This window comes from Carettochelys insculpta, chromosome 14, assembly GCF_033958435.1.
Source record: "Carettochelys insculpta isolate YL-2023 chromosome 14, ASM3395843v1, whole genome shotgun sequence".
NCBI lineage: Eukaryota > Metazoa > Chordata > Testudines > Carettochelyidae > Carettochelys > Carettochelys insculpta.
The window spans coordinates 26,786,714-26,811,663 of record NC_134150.1 but is presented as its reverse complement, the minus strand read 5'-3'; the positions used below and the strand labels follow the sequence as shown (position 1 = coordinate 26,811,663).

Below are 24,950 nucleotides of genomic sequence, written 5' to 3'. Positions count from 1 at the left end.
AGGGGCTTACTCCAAAATTAAGTACACTCTAAAGGCAGTCAGTCTTAGCTTTTTTGATATCTTAATTTAAATCAATGGAGTTTTTTTGGTCAATGATTCAAATTGCCTTGATTTAAATCAATCCACCCTGGGACCAAAACAGTATATAGTAGCAACCTCAGCCAAAGAAAAGAATGTCTTCCAAGATGCAGGATTCAAAACTGTTAGTTAACTGAAACAGAAATTTAATATATGTAGTTTGGAACTCATCACCCTATTCCAAAAACAGACTTCGAAGGGGGCATGGTAATCAGGGTGATGGGAGATTACTAATGAAGTGCTGCAGTGAATAGCACTTGATTAGGCTAATTCTCCCCTGCGGCAACTTCAAACTGCCAAACTTTGAAGTGCCAGCATGTGTGTAGCATTTTGGGTGGTAAAGGCACTTTGAAGTAGCGCAGGAACTTCGAAGTGCCCGCAGCTACCCGTATGCTGGCATTTCGAAGTTGCTGCACGGGAGAATTAGCCTCATGAAGTGCTGCGGTGTATATGCAGCACTTCATTAGTAATCTCCCATCACCCTGATTACCATGCTCCCTTCAAAGATGGGGGCAAGGGTAGACCCAGCCACAGAGTATTTTACAGCCAAAGGCTGGCATTATTTATTCTTTATTGTTGCTAGGTGGCAAGAAAGTCTGGCAAAGCAAAAGGAGAAACTCATTCACTCTTCTGCATACAGAAATTACCACTCTGGGAAAGCTGCTTTATCGTGGCTGCAATTCGGAGCTTTTCAATACAATTTTTAAAAAGTGTAAAAACAGTTATTTTGTCTTTGCTTCTTCCTGATTAACTTCTATGTGAAACATGAACATAAAAGTCTTATTGTGTATTAAAGTGGGCTAAAAGCCTTAAAAAGGACACATTCTCCCCAAAGGAAATTATCAAAAGAATTTCAAAGAAATGGAGGATGTGGTTTATCCCAGTAGGATTACTAAATGTGTACGCAGAAAAAGACTACTGAAACCAATACAGGAGCAACTTTCATCTAGCAAGCATCTCAGATAGTACAGCCTATTCCTTCACAGTTTATCACCATGTTTATGTACAAAAATAGTAATTAATTTGGAAGAAAGTAATTGCACTTTTTACGTTTCTTCATCACCAACTTACTATTTTTACCATGTCAAGATTGTCACCTACCTCATAAGGTTTCTAGTCTACTGTCCCTGCCCCAAGAGCTTACACTGTAAATAGAATAAAAGTTCCTTATACCTTCACACAACAACAGCTATAATGTTTATGAAAACTGAAACTCATATCTAATAGTAATACTTAAAATCAGAAACCAAAAATAGGATAAGTACTGTCAACTCCAAGGTCCAATTAATCTGTATTGCATCTATGATAATACAAGCAAATGCTCTGAGGAAGGTATAAGAAAACCTCAGTAGGCAAATGTCGAATAATCTTCCTCCTATGTCAGACTTTAATCCGTCTATAATTACTAAAGATCAGAATGAAGTCCAGATGCATGAGGTTTAATAACCCTTCCAATATTTTTGTAACCATTATGACAACTCTAGACGCTCTTGATAGACTTAGACGGAATGTTCCCTTTTTCTCGTGTTAGATACAAGGGAGAACAAAAGATACCAGTTTACCTTCCCTAGATCATTATTTTATTTATTTTTATAATATCCCCTCTTATTTGTTTCCTTAACCTTGGACTGCATGGGTAATGATGGCAACCCATGGAATAATTCTTTCCTACACTGAACAGCCAGCAGAATGATCAAGATAAAGTAGATTTCATAGGAGCAAAGAAGGAATGTTGTAATCAGAAGGTTCAGGCAGGAGCCTTTGGAAGCAACAGAATTCTGAAATCAACAGGTTCCAAGCAACTTGAGGTCTGGCAAGTGCCTGTTAGAAAACTATGCTTAAATATATTGTCAGTAATAATACCCCCCTGAAAGGACAGAATGCAGTCAGGAAGGAAGGGATAATATGTCAGATAAATGCATGAAGAGTGGAAGGAAAGGAAAGTTAGTACAGGGGTCTTCAACCTATGGTCCTTTAAGGACTTCTTTGTGGCTCCCAGTGCTATAATTGCAAAATTAAAAAAAAAACCCTCTCCTGATTATTTTCAATATTCCAGAGAACATCTAAAAGCCAAACTATGAACAACTCAAATCTAAAGAGCATTTCAATACGTGATCTTGAAATGTTGGCTAACTCCTCCTTTAATATGTTCAGATGTTCAGTGCATTGTGGAATATGAGCGTGCACTGTTCTTAAGATAGGGGTTACAAAAAGTATGGTTTGACATTATTTATTAAGGGCCGTCTCATATTCACATGCATTGCGACTCTTGTATTACTGCATTTTCACAGAATTAAAGAAAAAGCTCTTCTTGCTCTTTCAGTTGCCGACTGCTGGGTTAGTAGAAGAAAGAACACACAGGGAAAGTGAAAGCAAAGAAAGAAAAAATTTAAATCCACCTGAAGAGAAGGGACCTCTCACTGCATCAGAGTGTGAGTTACTGACTCACCTGTAATTTATTTAGAAATAAAAGTAATTTTTCTCCAGAGCATAATTACTGATTTCTCAAACAGCAATTACTTCTAGTAAACGGTAAACAGGTTCAGGGGATACCACGTGATTATACAATAGTGCAGGTGGATTCAAGTTCTCAATACTTAGATAAAAATTCACAGACGTCAAATCACAAACACCATAATCCTGCTCTGATGGCTGCATTCAGTTCCCACCCTACAGTGAAACCACACCTCAATTGACACAGCTATGATGTTGACAAATGAATGTTTTTGTTGATACAGCTTCCAACACTCAGGTGGGGGTAAGCAGCACACAATGGAGCTAAGCTGACATAACTACACCAACAAAGCTAAACTCATGTTGTTCCTACAGCGCAAACATACCAAGTATTTGGACAAAAACAGGGAGAGTATTTTACGCTGTACATTAGGAGAAGTGTCTGGAAGGTCTGTTCAGTGGTGAAATAGTCCCTAGGGGAAGTAGAAATCCCCAACTGGTTGAGTACAAGCAGACCAGAGAAAAGACTCAAAAATAACTGCTAATAATCACTTCTGCAATAGTCCCCAAGGATGACAGCAAGAAGCCTCAAGTTTGATAAGGAAGTATTCTACTGAAAAGTCAACAGAGAGAGAGTTTTTCTTCTGAATTTGAATTTCACAGAAGGGAAAACACGTTAGAACCACATAGAATCAGACCGGCTACTCATTGCCTTTCACTTCAACCTCTTCCAGGGCAATTCTCAAAGGCTGCATCTACACTACAAGATAAATTTTAATTTAAGGCAGTTAGCTCAATATTACCACATGACTGTGTTCACTTTAAACACCATTAGTTCAATTTAGGAAGCACTAATACTGAGATTACAATATCATCATAACCTGATAGGTATAGTGGCAAGCTTGAATTCAAAAGTTCAATTGAAGGCCAGTGTGGAAACACCACATCTTAAAATGAATTTATTAGCCTCCAGAGGTGTCCCATAGGTAACCCACAACGCCCTTCACTGCTCTGCTCTGGCCGCTGCTCTTCAGGCACACAGGAAGTAGGCAACAGGAATACCGTGAATTTCAAATCAGGACCAGGAAGCCTGTGGCTGAGAGCTCATGTTTGTATGAGAGCCTGAGAAATGTCTTTCTTCCTTTGCTATTAGTGCTGTGAGCGCATCTACCCAATATAAATAGCCCCTGCCGGGAGTTCATTTTCTGTCTCTACGCTTGCTTTTTTTTTCTGCCCTGCCTGGTGTCAGCCACTGCCTGTGCCATACCACATTGGCACAAAGCTGTTGTGGGCATCGTGCTTGCATAAGAAGCTGGAAACTTCTTCTCAGTGCTTTACATTTGTGTGCAAACTCCCCTCCCTCCCCCTCAGGTGCCACACAGTCGGGGTCTTTCCTGCACTCAGCCACACCATGTGGCTAGACCTCTAACCCAATAAAAGGACGTGCCTGCCATTCGGTGCTGACCATGCTTCCAGGCAGCACCATGTCCTGGCTTGCGGGTGGTTAGGGCTCCAAGGGCAGGGAAGAATTTTGGAGGCTTGCAGCCGCGGAGGGAAAGTCTCCCTTGGAACTACGATATTCAGGGGCTTGCTGCTGCCAGGGGGAGTCTCCCCAGGTGGCTAACATATTCAGGGGGGCTAATTCAACTGGCCCCCTATGCCCCTAGCAAGGGACTACTGGGGCTTGCAGCCACCAAAGGGAAGTCTACCCGCAGCAACTAAGACATTCAGGGGCTTGCAGCTGCTGGGCGGGGAAGTCTCCCCGATGGCTAAGACAGTTGGAGGGAATACTTCAAGCGGTCCCCCACTGAACCCCCTTCCACACCCCTAGCAAGGGACCAGGGGGGCTTGCAGCTTCCAAAAGGAAGTCTCCCCCGGCAACTATGATATTCGGGGGCTTGCTGCCACCAGAGGGAAGTCTCACCCGGCAGCTAAGATAGTTAGGGGGACTACTTCAACCTTTCAACCAGCTCCGCAGCTGCAGACCACAGCACCCCACCCCCTGCCAAAAAAATTTTTGGAAGCTTGCTGTCCATTGCAGACACCTGCTGGTTTGATACTTCTGTTATAAAATCTCTTTCTTCTAACATTTCCTATCCATCTTCATGCAGCCAGCTGCGATTCCTGTTTCCGTTATAAGTTCAGTGTATGATAGGTCACTGCCATTCCCTGTGTTGGCAATGTCTGTATAGTGAAGAGGGAAGACAAAAATCTTTCTTCCTAGACTTTTCTATCCTCTTTCTTCTAACTTTGCGAATACAGTCAGGGTCCCTGTATTATTTTCAGGGACTGGGTGCAATCACAGGAGAGCAGACACACAGTGGATGGCTAGCTGAGAATTCAACTACCGAAGAAAGAAATTTCTGTAAACGTTTTTTTGCTATCTCTGTGGATGCCCTACTTTTCCCCCATTCCAATGGAAAAAATGGATGTTTGCTCACCACAGGAGGGGAATGAGGAAAATGCAATGTGGGATGATGCCAAAGACCAGCGAGCGTACCCAGATTGCTATGGGGATGAAGGAACTGTGGGATAGCTTCCCACAATGCACTACTGCAACAGATGATGTTTGCCAATTGCGTGTGACAGCAATAAGTCGACTTTGTGAGGAGCACATGGGGAAGTGAGGATAGTCAAAATCAAATTTACAAATTCCAAAATTCCAAAATCAATCTTAATAAATTTGAATTTACCTCATAGTGTAGACTCTGCCAAAGTGCTTTGCAAATTAAGTCAGTATTATATCTATTTGATGAGGAAACAGAGGAAGTCACTTGCCCAAGATCAATGACAAGACCAGTGGCAGCATCCAGGCTAGAAGCCAGGTCTGTAGAGTCCTAGTTCACCATGCTAGCTACCAGGCCACTCCCACTGCAGCCTTTCACTTCAAGTTTAAAATCTTAGTACTCCCTCAACTTTAAGGCTCTATACAACTCAGCACCTGTCTTCCTCTTCACCAGGTCACTTAATTAACTCTTCCCTTCATATGTCTCTCTTTTCTTCCTTACAGCTATCTCTGTTTGAAATTCCCTTCCTTACACAAACCAGCACCTTCAACCCTCTTGTACTGTCATGTCGGGGGAGAAGGATGGTCAGTGTCATCTTTGCTCCAGCTAGTATAGAACACTAAAGATGTAATTTTAATTTGAATAACTATCATATGCAAGAGACATTTTGGAGGAGCAGAAATAGGGATTAAATAAATTCTGAAAACTTGAATATGACTGGAATGAATTATCAGTTAAATATGACCGAAAGAGCCAATTCTTAGACATTCATTTCTCTCTATATATAAAAGAAAGTTTTAAAGAATCAAGAGGAGTTTATTTTTTTTAATTTTCAATCTGACTCCCTTTTTACTTTTCATCTAATGTTACAGTTATATCAATTCATGATTAACTCTTCCCTAATGTTTCCCACAGTTTTTGTAATGTTTTCAGTTAGCTGTTTTTATTACATAACTATGAAAACAAAAAAGCAGTCCAGTAGCACTTAAAATAAATTATTTTGTTACTCTTTAATTATTTTTTAGTCTTTAAACCCCTACTGAACTGCTTTTTTGTTTTGACAGTATATAGACTAACAGGGCACATGCTCTCTCTCTCTCTCTCTCTCTATTACATAACTGTTACCTTTGCTCTTAGATATCAATAAACACGCCAGTGGGTTCACAATGAGATTTCCTGTGACTATACACTCAATTTAGAAACTAATAAAACTAAAATAATTCTAAACTTTTTGGGGGTGGGGGGGGCGCACAGCTGGAGCTCTCTGGTTAAGAAACATCCATGGTGATGCCAGACAAGGGACGTGGCCAGACGAGAGAGTTTCAACCTGTACAGAACACTAACAGTATAACTTAAGCATTAAAATAGTTAAACAACACAAATAGTGACATTAATAACTCATTTTGGAATGCATTGTCTTTGCTCTTCTTCTCCCTGCCACCTTCTTTCTGAAACTACGTTTGCTTATTTGGTATTTTTCAAAATTCAGGTGTCCTTGGGGATTCCTGGTTTTTAACATGCACAAATTTCTTTTTTTTAATTTATTTAGCAAATATCCGGAAGCCAAATATTTCAGGCCATGCTAAAGCATCAATATGCTTCACACCCATGCTAACAATCTGTATATGTCTTGGTAAATTCTGACCCACTGTATGGGTCAAGTAATCTACGTTTATCAAAATGAATCGTACTTGTTTTTGTTTCCACTAAGGTTTTTCCACACACACCTTTTCCTTAACAACAGCCTAATGTAACAAAATATTTGCTAAGCAGATAAGAAGCCTCCTACATTTGTAACTTAAACACGTGTTCTTCCTATTTCTTCCCCAATAGGATTTTTTTAAACAAAGTTCTTTCATGAAAAATGCTTCAGAAGCTTGCTCTTTCAAACAAAATCAAAATTTAGAAACCTATCTACAGGCTTTAAAATTTCATTTAGATTTAAAATATTTAACATGACTGCCAAATAAAAGGGTGGGGGGAGAAGCATACTGCAGTAACTCAGGAAGATCAAACAGTAGTCCAGAGAAACAAGAAATTCTATAGCAGATTATTTCAGGGTGTTAGCAAACACCACCTCCAGCACATCTACCCCCAGAAAACACCATCCCTAGGAACTGTGTAGCTAACAATTCAAAATAGGGAGGTGATGCAGACTGAAGACTGTATCTTAGACCAAAAATCCACAAATTGCAACGGGGCTACTCACAGGGCATGGCGCCTCATAAGACTGAGGTTAAAAAAATCAAATTTATTAAAAATCAATTTTATTTCATAGTGTATAGACATAGTCTAAGATGCTTATGACTATCTCTACTACTAAGCATGCTGTATTTGAGGGGAGGTGAAGAGGGAAACTGACAATATCATTAAGTGTTCTTCTCTATTCATGTGTTTGATTTTGTCTCCTAGTTGTAGAAATATCCCAGAACCAACATATTTTAAGATCATTTCATTTGAAAACTCTGATTTGAAAAATTAACATCTGCCTGATACTGAACGCAAAATACCCAGAATATATTTTAAATTAAGTCTGAAAATAAAAGCTTTATGCTGTATGAACTTTTAGTATTTCATATGCATTCTATAATTTCTGAATCTTGTGCCAACAATCTGCCAGTATGAGGGGAATTACGAGAGAAAGGAAGAGGGGAAAAAAAAACAAACTTCAAATAGATCTCTTCCCTGATTCATTGCTCATGCGGTGCTAGAAAACTATAACAGTACTTTCTAACTCAGGGAGTGGCATTTTGAGAAAGGCAGAAAAAAGTCCCTAAATTTGCAGTGATCAGAGACAGAAAGGGCCATACAAGTCCCACCAATAAAGTCAAGCCAATGAAAAGACACACAAGCATCCCAGACACGTGCACACACGGTAGAAAACACCTAGAAAAATCACACTACAATATTGCATTGCCTTGGTACTCACATGCTCAAAAGAGACACAGTCATCTTTACCACACTTATGTTCAAAAATGTTTAGCATACAAATACTCAACACATGACATTTATTAGCTAGAAGAAATTAGAAAATATTTCTGTCTATCTTCAGAGTGTTTTCCTTATGCATTTGAGACCCCTTCAGTCAATTAAGGCCTGAACTTGCAAGCACAGACGTCAGTAATATGTATGCAAGCAAGCAAGGCCTGTGGGAACTACTTGTTTCTGTGTATGAAGTTACTTACCTGTATGTTTGCAAGATGGAACCTTTCATTAGTGTCCTCTACTTGTGAGAGCCTTCCATAAAGAAGGACACAAAAAATAATTAAAAACTAAAGTGTGTAAAACTACAAGAATTAGGACTTCTTACTAGTACAATTTACTTCATGCTCTCCCCTTTCATCTCCTCCTGTTTGTTTCCTCAACCTCTGAATTTTGCCAGAAGTTTAGGTCCCAGTCCAGAGGGCCCTGTGCGGATATAACATTTGTATTTGCATCTTCATCTGTATTTGCAAAAACGAGTCACGGATACTCGCACTGACATCCATGGATGTGGATACCCAGGGATATAAAGCAGATATACACAAATCAGCAAAGCAGTATATATGAAATTTCTATCTGCATTTGTAAAAATGAGCCACGGATATAGAGTGGATTTGCATAACTTTACTAGCTTTGCAAAGAAAGAGACATATGCCTTCCTTTATATGTTGCAAGCAGTAACACTAAACTCAAGGATACTACTCATGCATGTGCTAAACTTTATACACTGAGAGTCTGTGCAAGATTGGGGCCCTAGATTGTGAAGTCTCATCAGAGTCTGTCTTTTTATGGCATGTCAATACAAGAACTGATCCTTGTTAAGTCCCCCCAGCAGTGGGATTCAAGTGCAGGTGTAGGACCTACAGCGATTTCCATTAATTTCTTGAGCTGACTAACATTCAAATTGTAGTGCTGTTTTAAGTTAACAAGAGTAAGACACATGCAACAGGGCAAAGTTTGTCCTTTAGACAATTAGCTTCACCTCTAGTTACTCCCTTAATAGTCAACAAACATGACACTTATGGTACAGGTATCCAGGTGTACTACTTTTCAGTCACCGTTAAAATATAAATAATACTCTTCTTAAATTAAAAAAAAACTTAGGTTAACCTTCACAAATGGAACAAACATTTGCAACAATATCAGATGCTATGTATTGGCCTTTGACAAATCTATATGCATACAGTTTTGTGCTGAATCCATCCGTTAGCAATTTAGGAAAGTAAACAAGTGGGATCTGAATGGCACTTAGAAAAACATGTACTGTTTTAAAAATGGAGTTTGTGGCCTAAACACATTTCAGTAAGACTCTCTTACATAAAAAAATGACAGTGCCAGCATCACCAGCACTTCACCAGCACCACTGTTACCAGAGTTCCACATCTACCCAAAAGAGCTCTAACGCACAAAGTGGTATGTTACCTGTGTGTGTGTATATACATAAGGCCCTACCAAATTCATAGCTATGACAACTGCATCACAAACTGTAAATTCTGGTCCCCTACTGTGAAATGGGGTCTTTTGTGCATTTTTATTCTCCACTATAACGTTTTCACCAGGGAGACCAGTGTTTCTCAAACTGAGTGCTGCACCTTGTGTGGTTGTGTGGCTGGTCAGAAGAGATTCAAATGCCCCTCAGCTCATTAGCAGAGTGTACACAGCTAGGAGGTTCTGTCCCACGAAAGCTCATCACCAAATAAATCATTCTGTTAGTGTTTATGGTGCTACATTTCTGCTGGTTTGTTTTGTCACAGCTAGGTTGTTTGTTTCCACAGGTGGTGCACATTCGCATGTGCCTTGGTGCATGTAAAAACCACATTCCACACGTGGTTGGAAAACAATCTGCACATGGATGGAAAAGATTAGAGGGAATGTTGGTCCTGACCCAGAAAGGAGCTGTGTGTGTGTCTGGGGAGGGATGTTTTCACAGAGTTATTTTAAGGAGGTCACTGTGTTTCTGCCCTTAGTTCTGTGCTGCCTTGAGAGGTGACTGTTAGCTGAACACCCAGATCTGAAAGCAGCACCCTGTCAGCAGCAGCACAGAAGTAAGGGTGGCAGTACCATATGTGCTACCATTGCACTGCTGCCTTCAGAGCTGGGCAGCTGGAGCATGGTAATGGCTTACCGAAGACCCAGCACTGCAGGCAGCGTTGCAGAAGCAAGGATGGTGATATCATTCTAGGTCATCCTTACTTTTGTGCTGTTGCTGGTGGCAGTTCTACCTTCCCAGATCTGGGCTCTGCCATTCTCCAGATGTCCACCTCTGAAGGCAATGCTGCTGCCAACAGCAGAGGAGAAGTAAGGGTAGCAGCACTGCAACCTCCACACAATAATTTTGTGACCCTCCCAATTCTTTTATGAGCCAATTACAAGGCTGTGAAATATCAGATTGAAATAGCCGAGATCCTAAAATTTGCAATTTAAAAAATCTAGGACTGTGAAACTGAACAAAACTGACTGTGAATTTGGTTGGGTGCTACTTATACACCTTTTAATTGAAAGTACACTAACAACTGAGCCGCACATATACACCTAAGCGAATCCAAAGTAGTCTGGGGTTGGTTGGTGAATACACCTACAGAACAAATACACCCTCTCCGACACACCTGTGAGTCAGTTAGGCAGAAACAATGGGTGAATTGTTACCAGACGCTACCTGGAGCGGAGGCAGAAGAGGGACTCTCCAGCTTGCCCCTCATATGTCAAAAGATCAAAACTCCCAAGGTCGCCCTCGCTCAAAAACAAGCCCATGGGGTGACCCTGGGCAGGAGAGACGCTCACCCACCCCAGCGAGGGGCGCGGGGAGAGAACTTACAGCCGATGCCCAAGGGCCTGAGGACACCCGCCACCAAAACAAAGTTTCCTTCAGCCTCCCGGCCCAGCAGCCACCAGCGGTGCTGGGGGGGTAGGGGGTCCGCTCTCACCTGGAGCACAACGGAGCTCGCCCTCCGCCCCCAGCTACCCAGAGCCTCGTGGCGGGGGCGGGGACAAGGACGCTCTGCTCCCCTCACCCGCCATCCCCCCGGCGGAGGCGCCCAGGCAGCGGGCGGGAGGACAATGCGCCCCCCTCACGGGCTGCCGGCGCCCCGCGAGGTATGCGGAGTGGGGCGGGGGCGCGGGCGCGGGCGCGGTACCTACCACCTCGGTGATCTTGATCCTGCCGAGGGCGCCCCGCAGGTATCCCAGGTCGCAGCGGAGGCCGCCCAGCCCGCGGCGCTGGCTGACCGGCTCGGTGGTGGGCTGGTAGGGGCTGCTGGCCCCGGAGATCATGGAGGTGCTGGACGCTTCGCCATCGAAGCCTTCCAGGTCCTCGCCGTTCCTCATGGTGCCGCCGCCGCCGCCGCCCGCGGGCTCTGGCTGAGGCGCCGCGATCCCCGCCCGTCGGGTCCCCAGTCGCCGCCGGAGCCGGGCTCGCCTAGCGGAGCGCCGGCGGCATGGCAGCCCAGGGCGCGGGGAGCTGGCGCGGGCTCCCCTCCCTCAGGCGGACGGGCGCGGGGAGAGCGGGGGCCGCATGGTGCCGCCCCCGGCCCGGCCCCGGGTCCCCCGCCGCCGGCCCCGCGATCCCCGCGGAGGGCGTCCGGCTCCCCACCCCCGGAGAGCGGAGCCGCCTCCCCGCGGGCGCCGGGCACCCCAGGCCCTCACCGGGAGACGCCGCCGGGGGCTGCCTAGGCCGGCCGCACGCGAGCTGCCCGGTGGGGCTCCCCTTGTTGTCCTACGCAGGGGCAGCTCCGGCCGGGAAAGCGGCAGCCGCTGCGACCGCCGCCTGCTCCTCCCCCTGCCGCTAAGCGGAAAGGGCGGAGAGAGCCCGCCCTGAGGCGCGCCGGGCCGGGAGGCGCCTGCCCCGAGCGTGAGCGGCTACCTGCGCCCTGGCCGGGCGGGGACCCACCGGAGACAGCCCCCTCGCCGGGAAACGGGTCATGTACGGCCCGTGCCCTGGGACAGCCCGCGGCGCCCCCCACAGGCTGGCCGCGGCGCCCCTCAGGGGCTCCAGCAGGTTTGGCGGTGTGCGTGGTAAGAGCCATTGAACCAGAGCGTCAACCCTGTATGTAATGGGCACCCTTCGGGTGGGGGGCGTGTCTGTACGTGCGGGGCTGGAGCACCCGCCACACACCTAGTTCCAGCACCTATGGGTCCCTCCCCAGAGAAAGGGCTCGGTAGAGTCCCACCCCCCACCGCAGGCAGCACTGTCAGACTCCTGTGTGGGAGAGCCACCTTTCTTTCAGACAAGTATCAGAGAGGTGGCTGGGTCAGTCTGTAGCTGCAAAAACCATAAGAACCCTTAGGGCACCTTATAGACTAACAGATGTTTTTGGAGCATAAGCTTTCCTGGGCAAAGACCTGCTTCATCAGACGCATCTGCCAAAGTGGGTCTTTGCCCAGGAAAGCTTGTGCTCCAAAATATGTTAGTCTGTAAGATGCCACAGGACTTCCTGTTGCTCTCTCAGAAAGGGAAATTCCACCCAGGCATCCGTGGAGAGATGACCCACGAGAGTCCTGCATGGAAGAAAGGGACAAAATAAATGGTGTTTGGAGCACTCCATGGTGATATCTTCTTGGAAGGATGTGTATCACAGGTATGGTTGAGGAGAGAGGCTTAAGAGGCGGAAGAACTTGAGGTGAAGACTGGCCCTTGCCTTGCATTAGTGCTCCCCAATAAATATCCCAAAGCATTTCACAACACAAGACCCTAACGGCTCTGCTAACCTAAATGGTGGGTTGATCCCACTACTATAATTGGGGCAACCAAGACATGGGATAGGCATGTGACTTTGTGGCTTTTCCATGTTCATATAGGAGTCACCAGGCAGAGCTGGGCAAAAAACTCACTTGACTTTCATCTTGTGAAACACCACATCAGGCCAGCTCTCCACTGTATGCAAGAGCAAATCACACATCACATGTTTTATAAAGTGTTCTGATGGTAGTATTTAAAACTAAAACCCAGCACAATAGCTCACAGTTTGTGAAGAGGTCACATGAAGAAAGGAAGCTTTTTACACAGCTCTGGGGTGACCACTGGTGAAATATTGTTTGGTCAACTCCAGATACTTACTGAGATGGTTAATGAATAGGAGTATGAAGAAGAACAACAGGATTTAAGAAACTGGAAGGACTCAGATCATGAGTCCAGTCTTGCAACCAAAGCTATAGGAAGAGAATGGGACTCATACAATGTTCATTGCAAGATCAGGGCTTAACATAAACATTAGCTCAGCCATGTCCTATTGTACTAAGTAATTGTTTTTATTATTATTTATTTTATGCAATCTGTTCAAGCTAAGACAAAGCATTCTTATCAATTATGTTCAATGCAAAGACTTTCAGCGAGCTAAGTCATTTTGTAGTGCTCACCAAAATGTGTCATGCTTTTTGACTGCCACATAAACATTTCTACAATGCCAACAAAATTCTGCTGTAGCAAAAATTCCATATCTAGTATCAAATTAGTTCAGAAGGCTTCACTGCCTTCCCATAAATCAAACCCAGGCTGATAATGAGTGGGATCCAAGACAGGTAATTATTTGTCACTTACTTTGCAGACCATGAAATCCAGTATGTCCTGTATCCTAAATCCCTCAGTCAGGCACACAACAGGCGACCCTGTGATGGATTAAACAAGTGTTTAACAGTATATGCAGCATATCTTGCAATTTTGTCACAAGCTTTGCTGTGTTTTCCTCTCTGCAAATACAGAGCGGAGCAATATTGCAGAGATCCAATAACCAAGGCAGAGGAGTAGATCTAAGTGCGCCTTGAATGATATACATGGAGGGAAAATTATGAGATCAGTTTGCAAATATTTAAGAAGAGTAGAGAAGGAAAAAGAGGAACTATTTATGGTAGTAATTGGCAGTATATAACCAAGGTGCCATCTACTCTGTGGTATAGCAGGTCAGAAAATAAATCAGCATGAAATGTAGGTAAAAATAATGGGAAAACATCTTCAAGGTTTTTTTTTAAATCCTCCCCCACTTATTTCCCAAGCTAATCTTGAATTCTGCAATAGGCTGGCACAGCAAATGGTCAGTTTTACAATAATGTCATTTAAATTGTAAAAAATTAAAGGTTTAAGGTGGGATTTTCCCAAAAAAGTGAACAACTGAAAGTCGGTGAGAAGTGGGGTCCAGTTCGTCCAGAAGCTCTGGGTCCAAGTACTCAACTCCCTTGGCTGTTTTAAAAACTCTCACCCTTTAATCTTCAGTAAAGATTTTAAACTTAAATTTAATTATACATGTATTATATCTAAAACTTAATACAAATACAAGAAGTCTGCATAGTAGTCTATATTATTCTGCTGTTAAAATCAACTTATTTTGTGCTGTGACCTTCATGCTTTTAATTTTTATCTTGCCATAATCTTTAGTTTGCTAACATAATAGTTCCATAAATCTCATTTGGCTTTTACAGTTATTTGGTAGGAGAGTTTTGGCCGTTGGATTTCCTCTACACCACATCAGCTGGATTCTTCCTTTGACCCCCTGGGATTTCCACACTTGGAATCCTTCCTTGCCCCTTGCTGCCATTTAATCCCCCTGCTTCCACTCCCCACACTCCCTTTGAATTCCTCAGCAGCTCATTTATCCTCTCTTTCGCTCACTCCCATAAGATTCTTTCCACCGCCAGACCATCCACTATTTTACTGGAATTTTCTTCTCCTTTTGTCACTCCTTACAAGGCCCAAAGAGGCAGGACTACAGGAATAGAAGGGGAGCGATGGAGAAAATGCATTGTCTGATGACCCTCCAAGGCAAGAGGTCTTACTCTTCACCCCTTTAATCTCCATCATTGCAAGGTTAGCAGTGAGAAGAAGAGGCTGATACTGACTGGCCAATGGGGGCTGCCATAGAGCAGCTTGAATAATAGCTTTTCTACATTCTCCCCAGTACTGGATGCTGGCACAACAGGGGAAAGTTTGGAGCTGTCCCACAAGACTTCAGGTTGTAGAATAGCCTCCCAAGAGGAGCAGGTGGATCCCCATTGCATGGAACATACATGACAAGCAAGGCAATTTACTAGTTAAAATCCTGCCCTGGCCAGGGTTGAGTATGATGGACTAAAAAGATCTTTTCCAGTTCTACTTTCAACATTTCTATGAGTCCACAGGGAAATCCAAATATATCTCACACAGCTCCTTTGCTTGCAGCAAACATCAGAGCTAAGAGGTTGCCACTGCATAGTATCTTCATTCTGGATTCCATTTAACGTAAATAGGCCCTAAGCTGCTCCTGAAGCACTGGGTCTTCCCAACTCAAAGGGACATTGTCAGTATTGCATTTATAATTTGTTAAGGAGTGGGTGGAGTGGAGTTTTTTACAAAATTACCATGAACAGAACGGTTTAAAGCAAAACATTTACAATAATCAGTTAGCATGCATTTGAATTTGTCATTTCAGTCGGAGCATAATGGCATGCTGCAGGACAACCCACGACCTGCTGTTGTTGGCAATGTGTGCGAAACAAGTGAGAGGCTACAGTTTTGCTCTGTGGCCTTGGGCCCGTCGCTTAACCCCTCCCTATGATCACTCTGTGAAATGGGGAGTCAAGAAGGAGGAGTCTGACTTAATATGTAAAGAGGATTTGGGGAATGGTGAAAGCACTGAAGGGCCCCGCATTATTTATTATCCAAACTGAGCAAACATGGGGAGAAGAAAGCAGGATTAATATTCTTTCCCTTCTGGTACTCTCTGGTTACGTCTACAATGAGGAGGAATTTTCTGTCCTATCTATTCCTTTTTTAATGACTCCCAACCTTTTGTCAGCTTTTTTGACTGCTGCTGCACACTGAGTGGATGTTTTCAGAGAACTATCCACAATGATTCCAAGATCTCTTTCTCAAGTGGTAACAGCTAAATCAGACCTCATCATTTTAGATGAAGAGTTGGGATTATATTTTCCAATGTGCATTACTTTGCATTTATCAACATTGAATTTTGTCTGCCATTTTGTTGCTCAATCGCCCAATTTATTAAGATCCTTTTGTAGCTCTTCACAGTATGCTTGGGACTTAACTATTTTGAGTAGTTTTGTGTCATCTGCAAATTTTGTCACCTCACTGTTTATCCCTTTTTCCAGATAATTTATGAATATTTTGAATAGGACTGGTCCGAATACAGACCCGGGAGGGGGCACCACTATTTACCTCTCTCCATTCTGAAAACGGACCATTTATTCCTACTCTTTGTTTCTTATCTTTTAACCAGTTACCAATCCAAGATTGTGAGCTCTTTGGGGCACAGACTGGATTCAGTATGTGCATTATGTACATAAAGGGGTGAACAAAATGGCACTACCACAGTACAAATGTTAATTAATAATAAAACAACTGTATCTTTTCAGGATGCTTTTATATCCAGCTGCAATTTAGCAATACCTTAGTGGGAAACAAACAATAGTAAGGGCTCGGGGAGAGGATGGAAAGAGAGGGGCAGAATTCTGTGCCTGGAAGCTACTACCAATGTATAAAACTGAAAAGCTGAAGGGTGGTTATCATTCTAGGAAAATAAAAGTTGTAAAGGAGAGAAAGCTGAGATCAGGCACTGAGCCTAGTCAAAGATTTACATTAGCATAGAATAGATAATCCAGCCTGGGACAGAGTTAACTGTTGCCTATCAGACAATATCTCCCATACTTGGACTATAGCGTAAAGCCAATCTATAACCAGGGCACAAAGAGCAGGGGGAAGAGAATCCATAACCATATGTCATCACATACCCTTATAGCTGAACAAAATAGCTCTTGTGTACCAGCTCTTAATATATAAAATTTACAGCCTATGGCAAATGTGGACAATTTCAAATTAATAGGAACGTGTGAAAATGAGGCAACATTACATATTTTGAACATCACAATTATATTGATTCAATTTTCAAGTCTTTCAGAGTTAAAGTATTTGATTCAGTTTTAATTAAATACAAATGTCAACATAAAAACTAATTTTAACAGTTGAATTTTCAGTATTAATACACTTGAAATATTTTAATGATTACATATAAAATGCCATACACATGATGAGTGTTTATTTGAGGGAAAATGCTATTTGCTTCCTGAAGCAATTAGAACCCAATTTAGACAAGAAAGTAGCATCCATGTAAGTACTTGAAATGAGCAGAGCGTTTCTTTAAGAAAACGTGCTAGTATTTCCACATGACCTGCTGAAGGGAAGGAGCACTGGTATGCTGCCAAATTCCAAGAGAGCTGAGCAGCGATTAGAGTTTAACTCCAGCATAGGAGAGAAATGTATTCCTTTGATATCCCAGCTCTAAAAAATTCCACAGCCCTCTTACTTCTCCAGTTCAAAAACATGCAACAAATGCCAGTAAAGGAATTTCACTTGGGAGAGAATTCCAGTGTATTTTAATTTCTTAAATCAGCAAAACATCCAATAATTTTTCACATCATTCACACACACAGCATGCCAATTTGTGTGTAATTCTGTAGCCCTGAGCAGTATGAGAGCCAGGATTTTTTTTCCTCTAAATCAGATTTAGAGATTATTACAGTACATGGCAGGGACAAAGACCCCCATCCTGCTCCCACTGAAAGTTCTGGTAGCTTCAGTGGAAACAGAACTGGATCACTGATTGGGTCTGGTGCAGCAATCCAGGATGAACTAGCATGGGAAGAGCATAGTTTACAGCACTTTGCTAGGACTGCAGAAGCCACCCACAAAACTGCCCCCACCCATGCTGTTTCACTTAGTGCTGATCCGTCTGGCCAACTCAGGAGTAGCACTGATGGACCTTGTCGAGAACTGAGTTTAGTCCTCCTCAGTTAAAGGCTAGGCAGACTGACGAGGGCAGGGGAAAGAAAGTATGGCAGACAGCATGTGCAGAAGAGAGGCATCATCCAGTGAGGAGCCTTTAAAGGCTCAGATATTATTGAAAATTAAGTGCCTTTTTATTAGACCTGCTGGTCTGCATAGCTTACCTTAGAAATGCACTGAATAGCTTTCCTAGGGAATAGAATAACAGCCATTCCCCTGTGTCTGACCAGCTCTTTGGCCAGCTAGTCTCATCCAAGCATGCACATGTGACTTGTGCCTAAAGGTACTGCCAAAATTAGGTGTTAAAGGACAGACTCTGATTTGTTCATCCCACCATTTACAAGTTGACACGGTAAGCATGTCTGATCTCAGCACATAATTGAGGGATTGAGCAGCAAAACATGAATCTGGATTTAGATTCCTTACCCACACAAATGAAAAGGTCTCTCTGAAAATGCTACTGGTCAGTCAGAATAATAATTTTTTTATTAATTTGTACTGATGCAGTATTTTACAATGGACTCATGTTAGAGTACAAAGAGAGGCTACTAACTTGGAAAGACAATGGTGAACATGCCCAATGGAGTTGCCTTCAAGTCACATACAAAACTATTCTCAGTTAATCAGAAAGTTGAGTAAATGTTCGACTCATAAGACAAAAGCAATTAATTTTAGGAATAAATCCCAAGATCTTCAAAGAAGGTCAAGCATACATTGTGCAAATGCAGATGCCCTAGAAAGAGCTAGCCAACCCTAGTGTCGTATGGTGTACGCTGCATCAGCTACAGGTTGAACCTCTCCAGGCCAGCACTCTCATCTGGCAACATCTTTCATCCAACATGATTTTAGTAAGATGGATGCCCACTTATGGAGGTGGCCAAGTTTCCTTTGGTCCCATAAAGTCTGTTGACAGCCACCAGTCCTGGCTGTCAGTAAGAAGGAACTGAGGGAGGGGGCCGGTGGTGCCTTCATCTGCAAGGACTGCAAAGCATTTGCAAACTATACACACAGTTGCCTATTCTCTCCCCACCACCTCTGGAGTGAAGGGCAGTAGACAGGTGAACAGCTGCACAACCCTGACGGGAAAAGACAAAGACAGGCAAAACACTGAGGCAAAAACTTGTACTTTTACAAAAAGAGCTGTGAGCCCTTTAATGGTGCTGAACAGCAGACAAGACCTTAGGTTATAATATTTCCTCTGAAAGAGTCCAACATATTAAACTGTGTTGAAAAAAATAAGCGTGTTCAATAGCTTTCTAAACGTGGCATGGAACAGGCTCCAATGCTTAGTTTATTCATGGCAACAAGCTCCTCTTATCTTGGGAATGTATGTACCATTAGGCAGATGAAAAAAGGTACAGTTTTTCTAGAAGTCACATGAAAACACAAGCACAAAGGGAAGCGTCAGAAAGCAGCATATATGTAGTCATGTTCTCCAAGTGATGTGGAGTATTTTTGTAATGAGAGAATAAACAAAGCATATAGGATACAGCCAAGCTTTTGGAAGAAAAGTGCTATGGGGAGGGGGTGCAGGGCAGGAAGTGGAGAGAGTTGAAGGGAGGAAGCAAAATTATGTAAACTCCCTTTTATAAGCTGTCTAGAGTTTTAAAGGCCCATAGCAAGTTTGGAGAAGGATGAGATTCTATCTACTACATTCTTTCTTTCTATAGACAAAAGGGGCCGGTTACAATTATCTCCTACTGTTTTGTAATAGTTTGAAGTTATGTAACCAATCCAATTTGTACACTGCTCAGATGGAGAACTGCAAACATTTGTTTATTTTCAATGGGATTACCATTAACATCAGCATGATTCTTCTGTACCTAGGATTACCATAATTGAAACAACTAGAGAAAAAATATTTTTGTGTGTGTTTGATTTCTACATTTGATAGCAATTTTTGTCCAGTTTGGCTGATGCCTCTATATAGTAATTTATTTTCTTTATATGAGTTTTCACACAGCAATATATAGCAAACTTGGCTGAGAGACTTTGAGGAAAGTATAGGACCTGCAATCTAGTCAAATTAAAAACAAGAATAAAAGTAGTTCAAAGGTGCCAGCCCTCCTTTAAATGTGTGCATGCTGTATTTTTTGGGGTGGGGAGGCATTCAAGTGCAAAGGTGGTTTGAGGAGAGGTAACATTTTGCTACACTTAGGCCAGGCCTACATGAGAAATTAACACCTCTGTAGCTTCACAAATAACAAGCAGTCCTGGGGCACTTTAGAGACCAGCAAATTTATTAGGTTATGAGCTTTCATAGAATCATAGAATACTAGGACTGGAAGGGACCTTAAGAGGTCATCAAGTCCAGCACCCTGCCCTCATGGCAGGACCAAGTACTTGACCATCTCTGACAGACATTTATCTAATCTGTTCTTAAATATCCCCAGGGTAAAACTCACTTAATCACATTGGATTTGGAGTGGGAATACAGAATCTAGGGTTCAGACAGCAGGGGGCAGAGATGGAGAGTGGGGGGGTGGGAAGAAGTTACTGGTAGGACCAGTCAATGAAGCAAATTAAGATGGATGTGTCTCATTCCTGGGAATATCTCGGGGAGAAATTGCGCTTATAATGCATAAACCAGTTGAGATCTCTATTCAGGCCAAGGTTAAAGGTGTTAAATTAACTAGTTAATTCCAATTCAGATGTCTCCCTCTGGTATCTTACTGTTATTCCTTTTGTAAAGGAATGGCTACTTTGATATCAATCACTGACTATCCAGGAAGGTTATAAACTGTTTATAGTTGTTTCTCAGGGGTGTGAAAAATCCCTGAGATGTAGCTGTCTAACCTAACTCTGGGTGTAAGCAGTGGTAGTCCACAGACAGATTCTTCCCTCTACCTATCTACTGCCTCACGGGTACGCTGACACTTTACACTGACTGTAAGATACCCATTTGGTTTTTTGCATGTGGATGTAGAGACAGCCTACTCTCTCTCCAGCCAATCATCAGAAAGTGGAGTGCTTTTCCAGTGTGTAGTGAGTAGGTAGCCATCTTTTATGGAGAGCCATTTATTCGTTTGCAGAAAGGAACCACAGCAAATCCTAATTACTGATTCATTGTGTTCCTCAGATGTGTCAATAGCTGGTTTCTTGTTTGCTTTGTATATCTCCCTCTGTCCCAGCCTCCATGGCCCTCTGCATCCTACCCTTCAGGGAATCTTAGTTTTCCTTTCTTTTCCTACTCCATTGTCCTATTAATTCACCCCTTTCTATTCCCCATCACTCCACATAAAAAATCATCTTTTTGGATGGTGCTATAGATCTAACAAACAAGTACCAGTCACGCTGGACCCTTTGCTAATAAATTTTGTTTCTTTCCCAAAGATTTTACAATCTCACATCACACTCCTGTGAACATTTATTTAGTTGCATATCTTCATGCTGACATAACTAGTTTTACTGAACTAATGGGATTGCATACAGGCGTGTTTCCAAGAATGTCCATACTGGGTCAGATCCATGGTCCATCTAGTCCAATATCCTGTCTCTGACATTGGCCAGTGTCAGAGCTTCAAGGGGTGTATACAGAAGTGGACCCACTGGAAAGCTCCATACTTCTTCCCTTCCAAGCTTCTGACAGCCAGGGTTGCATGGTCACCAGCCATTGACGGACTAACCCCTCATGAACTTATCTAATGCTTTTTTTCCCCATGAGGATTGGGACTTTAGATTGCAAACAATTTGGGTAATGATTCTCTCTCCCTATGTACAAAGGAATATTCTGAATACTATTGCAATATAAAATAACATTACATACAAAAATACATTGCAAGAACATTAAAGTTCCAAAGTCAAGTACCCAAAATTCAGGAGATGAAAGACTTAAGGTTGGCTATATAAACTTAATTCAGCTCTGCTGCCCATGATACTGTCTGTAATTAAAGTATTACTTGTACATGTTCAGGGCTGGACCTTATGCTCATTCAAGTTCCGACACCAAAGCATGGAGGTACTAGAATCTCTAAATTAAATAGTCATTAGAATTTTAACATAGGAAAAATATTTTCCCTAGCCTTGTTCTGAGAAATGGATGAAATATTTTTGCTGAAATTTTCCCCGAAGAAGTCACTCTGAGGCATATACCTGCCCTGGAAAATTTCAGCCCAAATTATTAAAGTTTGGCAAAGTTACAGTCAACTGAAGACAGGGTCTTATTGTGGAAAGCATCAAGTAACATTACCTGAAAAAGAACTGCTACCAGTTTTGGCTATATTTTGGCAATGCAGAACCTTTAATGCTAATACATATAGAACGTATGTTTTCCCCAGAAGGAACATCTAAAAAGGGGAGACTTCCAAATTGCTGGATTTAGTCTAACGACTGACTAATTTGTCCCTATTTTATACCAACATATGACTATTTTCATGACATTACTATGTTTAGTAATTCTGACCTGAAAGATAGCAAGAAAGAAAACGTCAAGGGAGGAAGCTTCAGACACAATGTATGGGCTGGACTCCCTGGTCTGGCACCCCTGGAACCTGGGCAGTTCTGAACAAGAAAGTTTGCCAGAGCAGAGGAGATCAATGTTGGCCCTTCTGCTGCCAACCTCTAGGCTCTCCTGGGGGAGTCACAAGCCTCCCAACTCTGCTCCCAGCCAGCCCTCGCTTCCAGCCACAGGCCCTTCTCGTGCTGGACTTACAGCCAGTCCCTGTTCCCGGCCCCTGCTCCCAGTTCTGACTGCTGGCCCCTCTGCTGCTGGACTCCTGGCCAGTCTCTGCTCCCAGTTGCTGGGGCTCTTTGGCCCAGCAACATCCATGGTCCAGCTTGCTGGACCAGAAAGGTTCACTCTCTGTATATATAGGTACAACTAAAAGATCCTCCTCATGCATACAAGGATCTGCAAAAGCCAGTCACTTCAGTTGGCGTTATGGGCACTCAGCACTTTTCCAAATAAGGCCAACTTTCAGTTTTCGAGCTCTGTCTGTTTCTATGTAAATATGCATAAGGAAGGTAGCTGCACCACAACCACAGAATTCCCATGCCCCACTGTCCAACACCACAGAGGAGTTATCAGGCAACACAGTGGCATTTCTGACTCAAACTCTGGTTTATGTTAAAAAGTGTCATTGTACGTTTTATTCATTAGTCTAAATTTCTTGTAAAATCCACCCTCCACACAATCTCACACCCTTTCCAACCAACTCTAATCAATAGTTTAGATTGTTCAGTTAAAAAAATAAGCAGACTTCTGCAGGTTAACATGTTTCCAGGACAGAACCTTGTTGTGACCAACGTTGTATTAACTGACATTAGTTTGACCCTCTCTGCCCTCTCCTTTTTTTTTTTTTAAACCTCAGATGCAGAAAGTTAAAATAAAGCCATGATTGAAGTTTAGCCCAATAGTGTTTTTATTTGCTGAAATCCACGAGGCATTGTCTTAAAATTGAACGTGATGGCAAACTAATAATTGGTTCCTGAACTGGAAACTGACAAACTCATGGGGGGGAGATACACTTATTTGTATAATTAAAAAAATACTAAAAGCTGTCAATTGAACATATCAAAACTACATTTGATTCATTGCCAGAAAATAATGTAAAGCAAGAAACTCAGTGCATATTTTGTGCACCTAAGAAAATACTGGTTACTGCAGTGTATTTAGCTGAATGTTTGTATACACCATCTTTGAATGCTTCCCCTCCGTATTTATGTGACTCTTCTTCCCAGTTGTCTTTTTAGATTGTAAGCAATTTGTGTCAATGGCTATCTCCATTATACTCGTGCATCATATTCAGTGCCAAACATATTTCTATGCTACAAGTGTCTCTTAGAATGTTAGTTTTTCTACCAAAGAAACTAAAACAATACAAAGGATAATGCAAGTATGATGTTTGCCCTTCAACATACAGTCTGTCAGTTTTTAAGAGGGTATACACAACAGTGGATAACTAATTTGGTAAGCTCACACTTCAGATAGCATTGCAATTTCTTTTCAAACACTCATTTTTCATTATTAAACAAGTTATATTCAGGAGTGATGAGTTACAGCTGCTAAAACAATTAAAACTAAAAGCAAAAATCACAGCCAGCCTTATACACTCACAAAGCTAGCAGCTGCTTGGAGTCTCACATCCCCAGTACAATCTACAGAGGTCTCTTTCTGCAGTGGGAGGAGGTGGCTTCTTCCCTGCTTCTATGCTGCTAGCTGTGTGGTAGCCCAAGTCCAATGATGAGCTTGAGCAACACTGTCTGTAGCTTGTTCACAGAAAAGATTCTACTCTTGTACAACTAATACTGACTATAATGTTTTACTTGACTGCCAAAGTAGCTGATGATGTCTTATTTATCCTACAAAATATGAACTCAAAGCTTTATCAGTGTAATTTTTCAGTGTATTTCTGGGGATCTGGCAAATTGCTTCTTTAATAATTTGATGTGTATTGAAAACTTGGCCTAATTAGTTATATTCTTTAGCAGATGTTATTCCCTGGAGACATTGTTCCTGTGATCAGCAAGAAGAAAAATCAGGAAGAAAGATGAATAAACAATTAAGATTTTTAATCTATTAAATGGAGGAAGTAAACACCCTGAAGTTTTGGCTACATCTGGATGAGGATGGCGGAGTTGACAGACTGGAATAGTGTTCAACAGTAGCCACTGCTCCTGTGTACAAACAGAGCAGACATTCAGGATTTATGGCATAATACAGCAACCTGGTTAATCCCTCCCCGTTTTTGGTGTTTGTGGAGTTTTTTTTTTTTTGGTCATCTCTACCCGTTTGACTAGAAGCGTGTTAACAGATAACTTCACCTTTGAAAAGTGTTAACTACACTCTTCCCTCACTTTACAAGCACAATTCGTTCCCAACTTTCTGCTCATAGGCAGAAACTCATAAGAGGGACACTCAATTCCTATTAAATTACATGTAAAAGTCTCTGATTGGTTCCTAGGACGCCAAACTTGGGGAAGGAGTGGCAGCAGGTGGTGCTGCTTTTGAAAGGTGACTGAACCTTGGGCTGGGGAGGGTTAAAGGCTGGGGGTAGTTTGGAGCTGTGAGCAGGAGGGAGAGTTAAAATCTGGTGGCGGGGTTGAGGCTGCTGTGGTTTGGGGCTGGCGGGGTTGGGCTGCAGGCGTCAGGGGGGATGTCTGGCTGCTGCGGGGGGGTCTGGCCATAGGGCCACAGGACTTACAAGCGGGGGGGTGGGGAGGGTCTG

The 24,950-nt window shown here is 42.6% G+C and overlaps 1 protein-coding gene across 2 annotated transcripts in view; it reads right to left on the bottom strand.

Moving 5' to 3' along the window:
- Nucleotides 1-11,752, bottom strand: part of CMTM4 (CKLF like MARVEL transmembrane domain containing 4) — a 62,678-nt gene extending 50,926 nt beyond the window's left edge. The window contains exon 1 of one of the 2 annotated variants that reach the window (XM_075009021.1): nt 11,160-11,752. In XM_075009021.1, coding sequence (XP_074865122.1) covers nt 11,160-11,345 — 186 coding nt within the window. In that variant the 5' untranslated portion in view covers nt 11,346-11,752. The remainder of the gene's footprint in view (nt 1-11,159) is intronic. The other variant, XM_075009020.1, reaches the window with a different exon arrangement.
- Between the last annotated feature and the right edge of the window lie 13,198 nt (nt 11,753-24,950).